Source organism: Oreochromis niloticus, linkage group LG13 (assembly GCF_001858045.2).
Source record: "Oreochromis niloticus isolate F11D_XX linkage group LG13, O_niloticus_UMD_NMBU, whole genome shotgun sequence".
NCBI classification, from domain to species: Eukaryota; Metazoa; Chordata; class Actinopteri; order Cichliformes; family Cichlidae; genus Oreochromis; species Oreochromis niloticus.
The window spans coordinates 28,793,689-28,810,356 of record NC_031978.2 but is presented as its reverse complement, the minus strand read 5'-3'; the positions used below and the strand labels follow the sequence as shown (position 1 = coordinate 28,810,356).

Sequence of the window (16,668 nt, the reverse complement as noted above, 5' to 3'; positions counted from 1 at the left end):
TTACTGAAGAAAAAACAGATGATGGTTCCAATGCCGGAGAGCTTGTCGAACGGAAGGGCCACAGAAGTTCCATAGTGTGAAGGTATTTCGGCTATTTCAAGCCTGACAAAAAACAGAGTAGCGCGCACTGTAAATTGTGCCGAAAGCAAGTCTGGAAATACAATAAAGCGGTGCATGCTCAATCTCTGACTGAAAGCGCTAATTCGTCATTCGGCTTTTGTCAGACTAAAGTCACTGTTAAAACTGTTTGAAAAGCTAAGCTATACAACAAGGAGAGATTGAGAATTTCCTTTTAGTTCTCAGTTTATTTGATATTGACAAAAGTTAGTCAATTTTGTCTGTTCTTCTGTAAAACAAACTAAGATTTATTTTTAGAATTAATGTTTTGTTTCTAAGTGGAACTGACAATTTAGTGGTCTGTTTTGTTTGTTCTATTTTGAAACTTAAATGCTTTAGCGGCTGCCTTTTGTGTAGTTTGCAATATTTGCCTTTATTTATCTGAAACTGAAGTCTCATGTTCCTTAAGTACATCTGCCCTGTTGAACTTATTATGGGAAATAAATATTTTAATTAAAACAAGCTGCTAATTATTTCACATTTTACTTGTGAGCAACGGCACATTTAAATCTTACAAATATAGTTATTTGGCTTATATCGTGAAATATATCGTTATCGCCTGAAATGAAAAAAACATATCGTGATATGAAAAAATCTTATATCGCCCAGCTCTAACCCTGATCATATACGACGGATCGGATGAAAAATCAACATCAATTCAATGTTGTCTTGCTATCTGGGTAAATATCGCGTTACTTTGGACTTCTGGCCTCTTCTTCCATATAATATAAAACTTTCATTAAATGTCTTATCTTTATAACTTTAAACATATTATTTAATGTTTCATTTATTTCAATTGTTAATAGCTTTTACATCTGACCAGCTCTGTCGGGATCTTGGAAAGCTTTAACAATGCAGACGGAGACACGAACCGCGGAAGCAGTGTTCAAAGTGGCAGAGAGGAGGAGCTGTTAAGGTGAGGATGCCAGTTTGGCATATTTTTTTCTTCTGTTTTTTGTTGAGCCTTTAAAAATGCGACCATGTACAATATTTATGACTTGATTCCAGCAGAAATCTGTAAAGTCTGGGACTGAGAGTTACAACGAGAGTGAGGACGTTTAAACGCGGTTTTAGGTTCGGCTGGGGTCCAACATGCCCAATTAGGTGGTCAGGCGGGTGTTACAGCCCTCATTTTTGCTGATAATGGGCTTTTCTGGTGCACAGTGAAAAATCATGGAGCACTTCTTGGGTCTGGAAGTTGTTCATCCTGCCTGAACTCCAGTGATTTTGACCGCGGTGAAGTGAGCCGTCATTTGATTTTGGCCCGAGGAAGACAAGAAGATGTTCGTTTCCTTCTGTCAGACAATTCTTTTTCACGTCTCTGAACTTAAGCGACTTTTGCTTGGCTCATACTACAAACTGTTCTTCTTTCTCCCCTCAGCCACAGAGCTTAATCTGCGCTAATAACAAGTATACATTAGCGCAACAAGACACACACACACACACGCACAGGTAAGGAGAGGTGAAGTGTCTGCGTGGCTAATTCCATCTGTTCCTTTATGTTTTGTTTTCTCAATGCACACAAAAATAAAACAGACGAAGTTGAAATATGGGAAAAAGTTATCAGCTTGATTTTTTTTCCTTGAATGACTAAACTTCGTTCAGTGTGTTCGTTCCGTTGGACAAATATTACGAGTCCCGCTGTGCGTAAATGGTTCACTCCACCCGCAGTTTTATAAGCTCCTGAAAATCTCTTTACGCGTCACGGTGTTATCTCTGAGTCACAGCAAAGATGAGCTACGGAGACCGCTACACGTCGTCCTCCTATCGGAAGATTTTCGGAGATTCTCCGAGATTCCCCGTCTCTTCCTCTCGCATGAGCGGCGAGTCTCCGCGGGGCCCTGCGAGCCTCAGATCCATGGCAGCGTCGCGCAACAGCGCGTCCTCTGTAACCCTGTACAGACGGGGGGGACGGACCTCCACCTCTTTCTCTACGGTGCCCACCGCCTCCCTGGACTTGTCCCAGACCTCCGTGGTCAGCAATGAGTTCAAAGTGATCAGAACCAACGAGAAGGAGCAGCTGCAGGTAGGTGTGATCACAGCCCGAAAAACGAAGAGGAGATGCAGGAAAGAATGCACAGCAGTGTAAAGGGGCCACCCCTGACGACGAGCTCACTATGGACCGTTACACCTTAATGTTTAGTCACCTGCCTAGTTCAGACAAGGCAGCTTCCAAGACTTAATGACAAAGAAGCAGATACTTCCCTCCGCGTTAGATGAAGACCGAAATAGAGCCGAAAGAAAAGTGACAGATTAATTCTGAAGGGTAGTCAGACACATACTGCTAACACAAGAGCCAACTTTGTTAAAAGTACTGCAGATTTTGGTATTGGCCAGTACTGCTGATACTAAGATCGATATTGATACTTTAAACTCATAAAGGCAAATTCTGAACACATTTTAATGACCACCAAATCATTTTTACTTGGTTTATTTAGCAAACACAACAAATCTGTTTTTTGAAAGTTTGAAACTCGGACCTGAAATGTAAATGCGCCTGTTTCTAAAGGGCTTTGAGTCAACTTCTGTTGTTTAAATGTGTTATCAACAACATAGATGTCACAGTCAACAAAATAAACTTCTGACATTTTTTACAGTGCATGTTTAAGGTATATTTATTTATTTAGTATCTAAAAAGAAAAAGTTATTTAACATTATGGAGTGGGCTACATACTGAAGTTAGGGGACAGAAACAAAGTATCGATAATATTGCTGTAGTATCTCTCCAATAGGAATACCAGCTTTGGTATTGATACCTTCCATATGTGGATAAATCCCTGTATGTTTACAGTTTGCTTTGCTGCCCAATACGCACTGTATCATTACCATGTGTTATTTTCAAAGTTTGGATTGTATTTTATTAAAGAATTCAAATAAAGTCCATTTACCATTTGAGAATGGTAAACGGACTGATTCTTATATAGCGCTTTTCTACTCTCCTGGAGCAATCAGAGTGCTTTATACAACATGCCGCTTTCAGCCATGCACTTTTTTCTATCCTTTTAAGTGATTTCTAACTAACATTCACACTCCGATCTATGCATTGGAGAGCAACCTGGGGTTAGTATCTTGCCCAAGGATATTTGGCGTGCAGACTGGGGGAACCAGGGATCGAACCACCGATCAGCAGATGACCTGCTCTACCTCCTGAGCTACAGCCACCACATGAGCAAACAGGAAGCTGCCTGTCATGTATTTAATATGCTAAATATTTTTTAGTAGTAAAGAAGTGCTTATTCTGTTGCACAGGGTCTCAATGACCGCTTTGCCATGTTCATCGATAAAGTCAGACACCTGGAGCAGCAGAATAAAGTGTTGGAGACGGAGCTGGTGACCCTGCGGCAGAAGCAGAGCGAGCGGCCCCGCATCGCTCATCTCTACCAGCAGGAGATGAGGGACCTGCGCTCGCAGTTGGAGGAGCTGAACAGGGAAAAGAACCGAGTGCTGATTGAGAGGAACAACATGGAGGACGAGCTGCAGGTGAGAGAAGAGGGCAGGTTTGAAGAGACGAAAGGAAGAAGTTTCTTCCTCTGTTCGAATTTGAGTTAAACAAAAACATAGACTGTACTTAAAAATGGACACAGACATTTAAAACATTTAAATGGATGGTATTAAAGAGATCATCTCCAGTACAGTTGTTACAAAGGGGGGAAATAAGAGGAACTGCAGTTATTAGCTTCATTCTTTCAGGCATGAAGGGGGCAGCTTGCTTCAAAGCTAGAATCCCCATTAGGATCAAACTTCTAGCACTTTCTCACTTCTCAACCCTGCTGTTTTGTCTCATTTTAGAAGCTAAGTGCAAAGTATGATGAGGAGGTGAGAGCGAGGGAAGAAGCTGAACAGACCCTGAGGTCCTTCAGAAAAGACGTGGATGATGCCGCCGCCGTCCGCCTGGACCTGGAGCGCAGGGTGGAGTCCCTGATGGACGAAATCTCCTTCCTCAAGAAAGTCCATGAAGAAGAAATTGAGGAGCTGAGCAGCATGATGGAGGCGCAGCAGGTCTCTGTGGAGGTTGAGCTTGCCAAGCCGGACCTCACCTCAGCGCTGAAGGAGATCCGCAACCAGTACGAGTCCATTGCCTCCAAGAACTTGCAGTCGGCTGAGGAGTGGTACAAGAGCAAGTTTGCGAGCCTCAGCGAGCAGGCCACGAGGAGCAACGAGGCCATGAGGGCCAGCAGGGAGGAGATCAGTGAGTTCAGGAGGCAGCTTCAGTCCAAGACCATTGAGACAGAGACCCTAAGGGGTGCCAATGAGTCTCTGGAGAGGCAGATCTCAGAGATGGAGGATACACACAACGCTGAAGTCACAGCAATGCAGGCAAGCAAACAGTAACTTTAAAGCAGTCTTTTGTACAGTATGTTATGATTCATGCATAAACCTAAAGTTAAAGGCAGAACTAGAACCACAAATTCCATGCTGTTTTTGTGAGACATAAACAGCAACAATAAGAGGCAGAAATACTGTGCTACTCATATATGCTCGTTGGATGAAGGATTATTCAATCAAATCTGAGTAAGAACTGAAACTGTAAAAAGCCAAAGTTGAGAAAACTTCTTTTAAAATCGTTTGGGAGAAATCTTGGAAGGAGGTCACAATTATCTGTAAACCTGTAGAATAATAGGATTGAAAGTCTGCAGATATCAAGGTCAAGTTAATCATCAATTATGTCACAGCTTGAGTAAAGCTTTTGGCTAACAGCACACACCACGGTGTCCCCATGGTGTCAAGGATTTAGTAAAAGGAATCCAGCATACAGATAATCCTACAGAATAATTGTGATCAAAGACTCGCTGAAAGCTGGTTTTTAAATACTCTCAGGCTTTACTGTGACATTCATTCAATAATTGGATCAGATCGATAGTGTGCCTGTTAATTAGAACCCATTTCCTATTTCTTATGTATCTCAACTGCTCAACTAAAACCCAATCTGAACAACTCAACTGTAAACATAATGGAAAAAATTTACAGCCACACTCAAAGTTTTAGCTAAAGATGGGCTTAGCCGTGGTTGTTTAAACCCAGAACTTCCTTAAACTTCATGTAACTATTGCAAATTAACAGCCCTCAGCATCTTAGTGGTGTTTTCTTTATTAAATATTTTCAGGCATACCTGAACATGACATGCACATCTGATTATCTCTTTCTCTCACTGAAATTTGGGGGCTAGGGTTTTATTTTTGTGTCTGCCACTACCAAACTGACCACTGCACACTGGAAATTGACCACTCATCTTTATTTGAGAAGATAAATATTCACTATAATATAGTTCAATGAAGAAGAAAACTACCACTTTCATATAGCAACATTTTTTCCTCTAACAACAAAAAATTTAAAAACAAATTCACAAAAAATTGTATTGAGGCTAAAATAGGGGTACACTTGACTATCTGTAAAAAGTTCTGGCTCTGTTTTTTGGGGAAATGAATATTTAAACCATGTGTAAGCTGCGGCACAGAGTTGACCTTTGGTGTGTGGTTGCCAGTCTAACCAGCCTCTGTGACTGTAGCAGTTCTTAGTGAATTAAGTCTGAATGTCTATTAGCTTAACATCTGACCTGCTCAGTCGGATACAGGAAGGCCATCTGGCTTTCACTGGCTTTTTACGGGCAGTAAAGCTTAGCCCAAAGGTTGTTGAAACAAAAAGGAAATCCCTTAATAAACTTTAGAGGAGTCTTTATAACAGGAAACTACAGAAGGAAGAAATATCACAGAAAATGACTCAGAAAACAGAAAAAGTACGGCTACTGATTTTTAAAAAAAAACTATTTAGGTGTCATTCATTTGACAGTGGTGATACTCTACATCTGTTGTCTCATTTCCATTGCAACAGGACACCATTAGCCAAATGGATACTGAGTTGAGGAACCTGAAGAGTGAGATGGCTCATCATCTGAGAGAGTATCAAGACCTGCTCAATGTCAAGATGGCCCTGGACATCGAGATCGCTGCTTATAGGTGCTAAGTGGATTCAAGAAAATGCAATCTTATCTTTTAGCTTAAAGAGCAAATAACATATGTATTGATTACAGGTATTGCTTCACTTCAAAGACCACGCAATAGCACTGTCTGATGAGGTTTTCCCAAAATCAGGGGCATAATTTCCAAGGGGGTTAGGGGGGGTTATGACCCCCCCATAAATCAGACCCAACCAATGTAAATCTCCCCCCCCAATAAAATTATGAATTATCTTGCATAAATAGGCTGTTGATTTTCTTTACTAATTTCAGGTATTACCAGCAAAATAGTTGCATGTTTAATCATCTGGGAATTTACCCAGATTTATTTATTTATTTAGGCAGAGATCTTGACCCCTCCAATGTTCAGCACAAAGTTACGCCAATGCCCAAAATACAGTTCAAATAAACCCTCTTCAAGTTACATGTACTCCCTCAGTCTCATTGAAACTATAGCTACGAATACATAAATATCTATCATAATAATTAATTGGCATATCCGCCTAGTAGGGAGGCTTTAATTTACCCTCATACTAGTTGCAGGAAAGTAAATGTCAGTGTGTTAACCTTTTATTGAAGTTTCTCTGAAAAACAAACTGGCTATCTCCTGACATGCTCTATTTGTGTGCAGCTTGACATTTGTTTCCTCTGCTCCTATAAGGAAACTGCTGGAAGGGGAGGAGACTCACTTTAACTCAGGGATGTCCTTCAACTACAGCTACCAACCTCGAGCCTCATCCAGCTCCTCCAGGAGGGAGAAAGAAGGAGGCGCGAAGGAAAGCTTCAAAGATGTCAGCGAGGATAAAGACGAGGCGGACATCAACTCCAACAACTGAAGATATACAGGGAAATCTGACATCATAGTTGTTAAGTCCGGAACAGATGTTTTGGAAGTAGTCTTGAAAGTCAGTGTTTTGAGTCATAGTCAGCAGTGTGTATTTGACATTTTTGTTGTAGTCTTAAATATTTAATCTCCATTATTAACCAAAGGGAGCTAACATGACCCTCCAGGTTGCTCTACACATCTCTTGTACCGCAGTAAACATTACCCTGAGTATTAAATGTTAATGGGGAATCTTTCACTTTGCTGCTGCAGTTTCATGCACTGAAACCTGTATGAAATGAGAAGAAAATAGACATTGCTTAGACTTGAAGACATGGCTTTTATTTACCCACAAATTAAGTTTGTCAGTTCCACTTGGATATCACTAAAATGATAAGCAAATAAAATTACATGACTGGAACTGTGGTTTCTTATGATGACTCGAGGTGGCAGATAGATGTTATACTTTAATGAATGGAACAATAAATCTAGGTTCTCCGACTTCTTTCATGAGTTTCTAACAATTATCAACAAGTTCCTAATCATATGTTAAGCACTGTTATCACATGCTTTCTATAATCTAATGCAGGGGTGGTGATCATAAGGCTAGGCTTTGCTTGGAAAAGACTCCAATCTGGCTCACTGCACAGCTTTGGAAAAGTAGTTAAGTAATAGAAAATCAAATGATGGAAAGTTCCTGATTTTTCACTACCTACCATAGAAAAAATATTTCTGAATTATTTTACAAGGTAACCTAGGCAACCAGAACCTTTTCTACAATTTTACACATTTATTTCTAACAATGAAAGCCCAAAAAGTCGTGCTGGCATATTTCTTTCATTTACTATAGCTGCTTTGTTTTTTGTTTTTTAAACACGTAGAAAAACTGAGATGCATGGTTAAAATTGTCCTTTTTCTTATATTAAAACATTTCAGAGACTAAATGAGCAGTTAAACCTCTTTACACTGACAAAGAGGGGAGTTTGACCTTGAGACGACAGTTGTGATTTGTCACTGTCTAGATTAGACTGACTTGAACTGGAACGGTCCACTTTAAAAGCAAAATGAGTTTGACGTCCCTGATCTACAGGCTTTTATTGCACAGTATGTAGTGGCAGCATGTGCATCACTGGTGGAACATTGACTCTAGTGTCATTTCCCCCATAGGAACCATTTAGGTTAGGTGTACTGTTTATGGACAAGTGGCTCCATAGTGTAACGGTTTACACGTTTGCGTAACGACAAACAATTTCACAGATTTGAGCCCAGAAGGAGACAAATCCTTTTGGATTTTGCATATTAAATTATTGAATGCGCTAAATTTTTAAATCTGAACTTTTTTTTTTTTCTTAAATACCATACCCGCCATTTAGACATCCTATTCAGACCTCTCCAAACCCAATTGTAAAAGCAGAGATCAAGGATGAATCAGGAAATATTTCTCAGTTGTGCTTTTATTAACTCAACCTGACAAAAGCAAGTACAAACATTTTTTAAACAAACCATATCAAAGACTTGTTTACACAAACTCCCTTTAAATAACTGCTTTTGTACTCAAAGTATGTTTCAGCTGATCGGTTTTTTCTATTAACAGCAGAAGGAAGTCGATAGCTCTTAAAATAACTATGAATCTCTAAGAAGCAAGCGTTAACATACATAAATCTTTGGTAGTGGCAGTCCTTTTCTTGCAGCCCTTTAAATCACAGCTTTGTAGTCAACATAAAACATTAAAGACAATCCCTGGGTTGCAAAAAGTTGGGTAAACTAGACAGATGCTGCCTATATTGCTATAGCAGCTTTAAGAGTTTCAGATCCATTCACAGTGGTACAGTCCAGTTTTCACTACAGAAACAGTAGCAAACAGTTTTAAACAAATCTTCAAACAACAGCCTAGCAGGAACAGAAATGTGTCATTTTCATTTATCAGGTCAAATTCATGTTATACACGTGGGTACCAAGTAATTCAGATGGATGTCATCTGTGTCCAACAGATTCGTGGTAACTATGAACTAAAGATAATCATCTGGTTTGTTAAAAATTCAATCAAAACAGTTCATTTTTATTCCAGTCTGTTCAATAAAGAAATAATACATTAATGTTTGCCAGGGGCCAAATGTGGCCATGTTCAGGTTTGAATTTTATATGTTTTGTAATCAGCTAGCAACAATTCATTAAAGTCTAATATCCAAGAGCTTTATGAAGACATGAGTCTTATAAAGAGAAACAAAGACCAAAATGTAAGTTCAGCAGTTCAGATCATGGCTAAATCCACGTCTCATATTTAAGACTGGGAGGGCAGCACCAAGCCAAAGTGTAGCACCAACAGACCGTCCTGGATGAAAGACAAACAAAAGCAAAGCGATTACTCAAAGGATGATAACCCCCAGCCTTCTGTAAAACTTCCAGTGTCATTACAGGTTTGTCCTACTACGTGCTTTTCTGGTTCTAACCTGTAGAGCATCTTCGCCCACAAAGTTCTGTACTTCTTTGAGTGACTGGTAGTGATCTAGGAGGTGATCTCCACAAACCACATCTACCTGCAGGACACACACAGACAGCATTACAGACCATCACAGTGATGTGATTCCAAGTGAGAACATAGGGTAAAAATCTAGGCATTCAATCCAGACCCCCAAGCTGGGGTACAAAATTCTGGATTTGCAGTTTGATTTGATGTTTGACCAGAAGACAGGTCAAACATCGTGCCAGTTATCTTACCAGAAGTATAATTTGGACACTTCTCAGTAAACCAGAAATAAAGAATCATCAAATTGCATCAAATTCATGAGTTTTTTCCCCACACATACTTTAAAGAAATGATTGTAATAGCGACATCACCTTGACATTTCTCAGTGTGTAAACTTTGGAAGCAGGACGTAGATACCTGGCAGTTATAAATTAAAGCGCAACAAGATGTAAAAGTTCAGGTGAACCTCAGAGTGTTGGAACATCTCCTTCATTAAAAAGTGACCTGTAGGTTTGTCCAGACAGGAAACCTTAGTGTCACACTGAGGCCAGGAAATCAGTTTAAGCTGCTAATCCTCCGCTTGTGTTACTAAATACAAAACGCACAAATACCTTAAAACTCTGATCGCACTTAATGTTTCTCTTCTGGAAATGAGGACAATTCTGATATTAAGTTTATATATTTGCAGCACAAGCCATCTCCTACTGCAGGTTCACTGCTCTGAGACAGAAATATGGTATCACTGTTCTAATAACTAGACTCTAATCAGATTACAGTTGTATTTAAGGACTCTCTGTTGTCCTTTAGAAGCCGGCAGCCTGCTGAGTTTTGACCTGAGGTGCTGAGTCGTCAATGTTCAGCTTGTATTCTCTGACATGTACACGTGCACTCCTCATTCCTCTTATGTTTTGATGTCTGGATAACTTTGCCAGTGAAACTGAAGAAGAAATGGGAAACATCTTCCAGACAATCCTGATAAACAGTCAATAATTCTCATCATATGGCTTTCAGCAGAGCCCAGACAGACAATGTATGATGGTACAGCGCCACCAGACACTAGTCCTCTCTCTCTGTGATTGGAAGTAAACAAACGAGTTGGAAAATAAAAAGCCGACAGCTGTGCTAACCAACACTGCATTATTGTTAATAAGAGCAGCTGTATGTTTATGTAGAATACATTTGAATGCAGCAATGTGTGACCACATTTTGCACCGAGGTGTGGACGCTAGCACGGGAGGAACGAAAACTAAAGTTAGATAAAGTCAGCAAAACAATCTGACACTCTGTGTGTTTGCAACGTCATACACAGCACAAAGTGACATTTAAAATACGATTTGATAAGTGAAGAATGTGATTAACAGCACAGGAAATACTTGTTTGGTCATTGAAAACTGGGCACAGGTAAACAATGTTTTCCAATGAGTTTCTATATTTTGGACTAGTCAACTGATCTAATCTTCTCTCTTGTTTAATCCACTAACAAATGAGTCACCCTCAACATCCCTAGTTACTATCAAGATATGCAGAAATGCATCTCTTGCCCCACTGCAGCTAATAAAGGGTTCGGTGAGTTTATGTCAACCAAATATTATTAAAATAAACTGCAGGAACAAATCAAAGCGACAAAAAGCCTTTAATCCTGTAACATTCCTGGAGTGCAGGTTTCCATGCAAGACAAACCGATTCAATGCGCATCCTCCTCCACAGGTGTATGCTGCCCTGAAGTGTGCAAAATGACTGAGAATACATTTCTTTGTTGGATCATGCATTTCCTGTCTGCACGCCATTTTGACAGCCCTGTAGGCTCACAAAGTCTTCCTAATCTAAAATAGTATCCACACACTTGTCATTCTGCACAGCGACTCTTTAGTGTAACGTTAAATTCTATTACTGTCCTGCTTCCAAGTCTGTAAGTCTGCAGTCTTGCACCAAGCTGCAAGCTTGGCAGATTCACCTGGCATGATGGGCTCAGCTCCATCTTCCTCCTGATGAACAGCTCCACGTGGCGAACGGTGGCCTCACCTGACACGCGGACGTACCGTCTCTCCAACGGCTAAACGGAAAAAACCAGAAACCGTATAAGACACATTTATAAAACCAGGACAACATTTTCACCCTCTGTAACTCTGACACGGATTTCTTGGTGTTAAACGTTACACTGAAACTGTAAGTGAGGTACTTTTTGCTCACTGTTTCTTGTAGCCTAGCCATGTCATTGCCCCCTACCACCCACATAAAACCCCAAACTAATGTTACAGTAAGCAGGCTAAAAGTTAGTGAGGAACACGCTGCAGCTGCCAGCATTGAGTCCTAAAACACGGGAAAAGATTGAACCATTTAAACTTTGTAGCCTATAGATATATGAGAACCACAAAGGAAAACATGAGACACAATTAGCCTTTAACAGGTCCTGAAATCAACTGCACATATATGTTATAATCATCTAAAAGCCTTTAGATTAAAGATTTTACCTTGTAGTTGCAGATGCCCTCTTCAGCCCTGAAAACAAAGAAGAGATTCAAGAGATGTTCAAGTTTTTGGCTGTAAAGAATCTGTCAGTTTGAGACAGTGGAACCACCTGCTGGTGGTTCTACGTAACTGCATGATAAACCCGTCATTCCTGAAAAACCCATGTTTAACTTCATTCATCTCAATCATTTTTCAAATCAGATTTTTAATATATGTTAGATTTGGGTATCTGGACATCAACTTATCTATAAAACCAAAACATTAAAATCACATTCTGCTTGTTCTGGCTGCAACTGACACTGACACCAGATTTAAGCAGCAGGGCTGAAGCACTGCCCAAATATGACTGAAGCACAGTTTAAAACACCCCCAATTGGATTTTTATAAAAATAGTATTTCATTTGTTTATCTGTTTGTTTCCCCCCAGTACAGGCTTTTTAAATTCAATCAGGGAGCAATCTGTAAATCCCCCCCCCACCCCACCCAAAAAGATTTGCACAGGGTGTCTAAACAAAGCCTGGGGAGACAAAAACTAAAAGCACCCATCCTTTTACAAGTCTCTCATAAAAACCTAAAAAGATTGTTAGCCATCTTGGACTACAGCCGCTGACAGCAGTAACTGCTCTAATCAGGAACCGCAAAGCAGTGACTGAACTCTCAAAACAAGAGCTAGAAAGACTGACCACAAGCAAATTGATTGATTGTTATTCTCACGAATGGGTAACAAATAATAAAATAAAAACAAACAACCATACAGTACAAATGTTTACCCAACAAATTCCAGGAGCAGAGACACATCCAGCTCTGGAGGAACAGTGAACACAGACTGAGGAACGTTGTCCTTCTTCTGCCTCTTTATAACAGCAGGACATGGAGGGGAGACGATCACTGCAAGAGAGGAAGGAGAACCCTCAGCACTGCTGTGCTCCATCTTTACATTTCCAGTTCTTGATCTGTAAATCTAAATTGCATTTTTACTCGGTTCTAGTCTGACATTACTACGCTTAAGGAGCAACACAGGCTGCACAATTATAGCACAGCTCTAAAAATTTCAACCCTTAGCACTCCGTCTATCTTAAAGTAGCCCTTTAATGAATTCAAATCAGGATATGAGAGCTGACAGAGCAAACATCCACAGCAACAGAAATTACAGCGATACATACAATTAGGATTTTGCATTTTAATCATAAGGCATCATCAGCAGAAGAGAAAAATGTTTGAAAATGAGTGAGAGGGGGGAACGCTGAGGCTTCGGCTTCTCTTGGAACTGTGTCTATGTTTAACATGACAACCCAGCGCTGTCATATTATAAGAGAGAAAAGAAGAAGAGCACAGCAGCTCCTCGTTAAACACAAAACTGTCAAAGGTCATGTGGTCAGTTATTACTTTATCTGGTACTTACATACTGTATATTACAATGCACTGGCCTTACTACACTTCAACAGTTGAAACATGTTACCTGGTTTTGGTACATCCAGTCCTCTCTCTTTGTAGAAGTTACACATTTGTTCTCTTTCAACTGCATTTTTGGGGGGAGCAAGAGAGAGAGATCACATTAAAATGTGGACTGGAAAATGCAGCACATCAAATATGGTTCATATGCCTACATACTTACGCTCTTCCAAGAAGGGGACCATTTTATAAACTATATCCTGAAGTTGTCTGTCGGGCCTGCAGGGAAACGAGACAAACCTCGATGCATACTCATATTAAACATGGCTAAAGTTTCCATTGGGGAGGTCAATGTGTGCTCAAGTTGTGCTCAAGTAGTCCCTGGAAAAAAGACGAGCATCCCTTACAGCATTTTTTTCACTAGTACCTACTCGGCATGAATCGACTCAGTTTTTAGGGTTTTTCAATAGGTGGTAGCACCTGGTATCAGGTACCTTTTAGTGCCTACTCAGCCAGGGTTCCACGTGATTTGAATGATCTGAAATGTGACATCAGTAGACTGACTGGCTAGCCAGTGGCATCATTCGAGTCATGAGAGCGACACCGTGTCCCAGAGTCTGACAAAAGTCATAGACAGAGCAGCAGGTATACCATCACCTCAATGTCCTCCATTGTTATGTTGTGTTTGTGTTATATACAAATGACGTGATGGGACTTTTAGCCGTGTTGCTATAACAACCCCACGCACATTTAGGAGGTACTCAATTTTAATGAAAAACAACCAAAACTGAGTCGAGTTGACACTAATGGAAAAGAGACATTAGTTACACTGCTCTAGGCTCAGGCTGCTGGGGTCACTGTGATACACTGTAAAGCACTCATTTCTTCTCCACTCCCCTGATTTCAGTTCTGTCCAAAAGTCTTGAGCCACCCTTATTTCATCATAATCTGCTATGAAAATACAAAACACATGCAGTGCTTTTTTAAAACAGCTATAATGGTTATTCAGCATATAAAGCACTTTACAGATGGAACTGTGTGGCAGATCAGCCTCATGTGATACAACACAAATCAACATGATTGGCTGAAAAGCAGCACCAAACCATGACAGGCTGTAAGAACTCACTGTTGTACCTCTCTCCTTGCCTGCTCTGTACAACCATCAGAACCAAAACTGTCTACTTAGGATTCATAACGCCATAAGACCTGATGTACTGATCTGGCATAAAAATCTGCCAAATCATAACATGAAGAGCTACTTGCTGTGCTGACCCTTTTTGAAAAAAAGCACCTGAAAGTTGCTTAGACAATTCCTATGTGACCAGAATAGTCAGACTCACCTGATGTTGTAAAGAGGTTGTGTCTGATGGACAATAATGCTGCATGTGGGACACTTGTTGCTGTAGAAGAAGTGCTTCACAATACAGCTTTTGCAAACTTGGGGAGGAAAAAAAGCACAAAAAATACTTTTCAGACATCAAATACCCATTTCTCTCATGACCATAAACATTTTTAAGTATCATTTAAATCTGTGTGAAAAATACTTGTGATCATTACGACTTTTCTGCAGAAATGTAAGCTACTATGCAAACAGACATTGCTTCATATACATATTTCATGTATTTGTGGCATTCATCTCTATTATCTACAGTACTGTGCAAATATCTTGAGCCACTGTTTATTTCTTTACATTTTGCTTCCAAAGAGCCAGACTTTCTTCTAATTTTTAAAGTGGTCTTGAGTAATAGTTATTCAGGCTTTCTGAACGCTGTTCAATGTGTTTCACTTGTTTTCAGTTAAGCCCTTCTACCTTACCATTTTCAGGGAAATGAAGATCGTGTCAAAAATAATGAAATTCAGTATTGTCAAATTTTGATCTCCCACGCATTACTGTCTGGAATGCATCTGAATGGCAACGGCTTCACATTACAGCTTGACAGTGACCCCAAACACTGCGCCTCCCGTGGATCTCAACCTGAATGCTACATGAAGCAATGTTGGATCATCTTGAGAGAGACGGAACAAAAGTCTGCCAACATCCAAAAAAAGGTTTGAATGTCCTTCAAGAAGCCTGGAGAACTATTTCTGAAAGTTACTTAAAGAAACTACAAGAAGGCTTCCCCATATAATTAAGGTAGTAGATCAAATATAGACTTTCAAGCTTGTAGCAATTGTACAAATTCTTTGTTGTCTTATATACTGCATTTCCATGTATATTTGCACATGTATGCACCTTTTTCTCATTTTCCTTGCATTTTTTTGTAAGTGATGTGGTGCAAGACATTTGCACAGCACTGCATAAATGCTGATACAACCATTATTCCCACCACAAAGAATGTACCACATTTAATTATTAAACGCAGCAGACAAAGATGTAACTCACATGTGTGCAGACACTCCGTGATGGTGGTGGCATCTATGAGGAACCCACAGCAAAGGGCACAGCGGATGTATGGATAGAACTGATTAAGGGGGAGCGTGGGCTGTAGAAACGTAAACAAACCAACGTAAATGATTACATAATTTAAAAAAAATCACTATAACCTTATAATTACTATGCGTCAGCTACTTTTTATATTAACGTGTACATTTCGTATAGTGCATTGTTCTGCTAAGTTCAGTGGGCAGGACAGCTCTTGGACAGTAGATATAACTGTCAGAACAGCATGAAAATCCGCCTCCATTATGAATAAACACAGCAGGGAAAAATACACAGGTGAGGGAAAACACCTGTAAACGCACCTCGTCCTCGGAGTCGCTGTCTGATGCGTTCCCTGACCCTTCATGACTCTTGCGACCTAACGGAGGCGATGACATTCCCGCTTCAAAACCCTTCACTGGTCTCTTTTAGTTACGGCCAAAATGGAAACTTTAACAGCTTCCTCTAGCTAAATTTCAGCTCTGCACTAACGAGCGACGTTTTCTTTAAGTCTGGCTAAACTTGTTGTAAGTTAGCCACGCTTGGCTAGGCGGCTAACGTTAGCTGGCTTATTACATGCAAGACCAGAAAAAAAGAACGCACGTGAAAGCGGCAACCGTTTAGCAGCTAACGTTACTGAAAATGACTAAGTAAAAAACATCCTTCAGACGTACTAATGCCTAAAAATTACATTTAACACAAAACGATATCACGTCCTAACTTAATGCACTTTGTTGATTTCTTCATGCTCATATAAACAACCCAATTTCCCTCGCTCGTGTTCGGCGAATGGCGACTATATTACAACTTCCGGTCTGGGTACTTCAAAATAAATGTGATCTGACCCTAGACTTGAGCATAAATTATATATCAAACCTATTCTTTTCTTTATCACTAATATATAATTAATATACTGTATCGAATATATAGTGGCTCCCAAGTATTCTTTAAAGAAGCCTTCAACAAATAATTGTATGCCTGTCTTTATGCGTTTAAGTAGCTGCTGTTGTTAGAAAGCACTGAAACTT

The 16,668-nt window shown here is 40.0% G+C and overlaps 2 protein-coding genes across 2 annotated transcripts; one reads left to right on the top strand and one right to left on the bottom strand.

Moving 5' to 3' along the window:
- The first annotated feature begins 1,767 nt into the window (after positions 1-1,767).
- LOC100706574 (alpha-internexin) lies at positions 1,768-7,400 on the top strand. The gene is made up of 5 exons (XM_003452318.5): positions 1,768-2,143; positions 3,367-3,597; positions 3,907-4,434; positions 5,947-6,071; positions 6,732-7,400. Exons 1-5 carry the CDS (start codon positions 1,850-1,852, stop codon positions 6,904-6,906), a joined length of 1,353 nt encoding a protein of 450 aa, XP_003452366.1. The 5' UTR covers positions 1,768-1,849; the 3' UTR covers positions 6,907-7,400.
- A 929-nt stretch (positions 7,401-8,329) lies between these two features.
- pcgf6 (polycomb group ring finger 6) lies at positions 8,330-16,463 on the bottom strand. The gene is made up of 10 exons (XM_003452303.5): positions 15,964-16,463; positions 15,605-15,704; positions 14,562-14,658; positions 13,445-13,500; positions 13,289-13,348; positions 12,600-12,717; positions 11,832-11,859; positions 11,315-11,413; positions 9,344-9,430; positions 8,330-9,225 (listed from the first exon to the last, which is right to left on the bottom strand). Exons 1-10 carry the CDS (start codon positions 16,036-16,038, stop codon positions 9,175-9,177), a joined length of 771 nt encoding a protein of 256 aa, XP_003452351.1. The 5' UTR covers positions 16,039-16,463; the 3' UTR covers positions 8,330-9,174.
- Between the last annotated feature and the right edge of the window lie 205 nt (positions 16,464-16,668).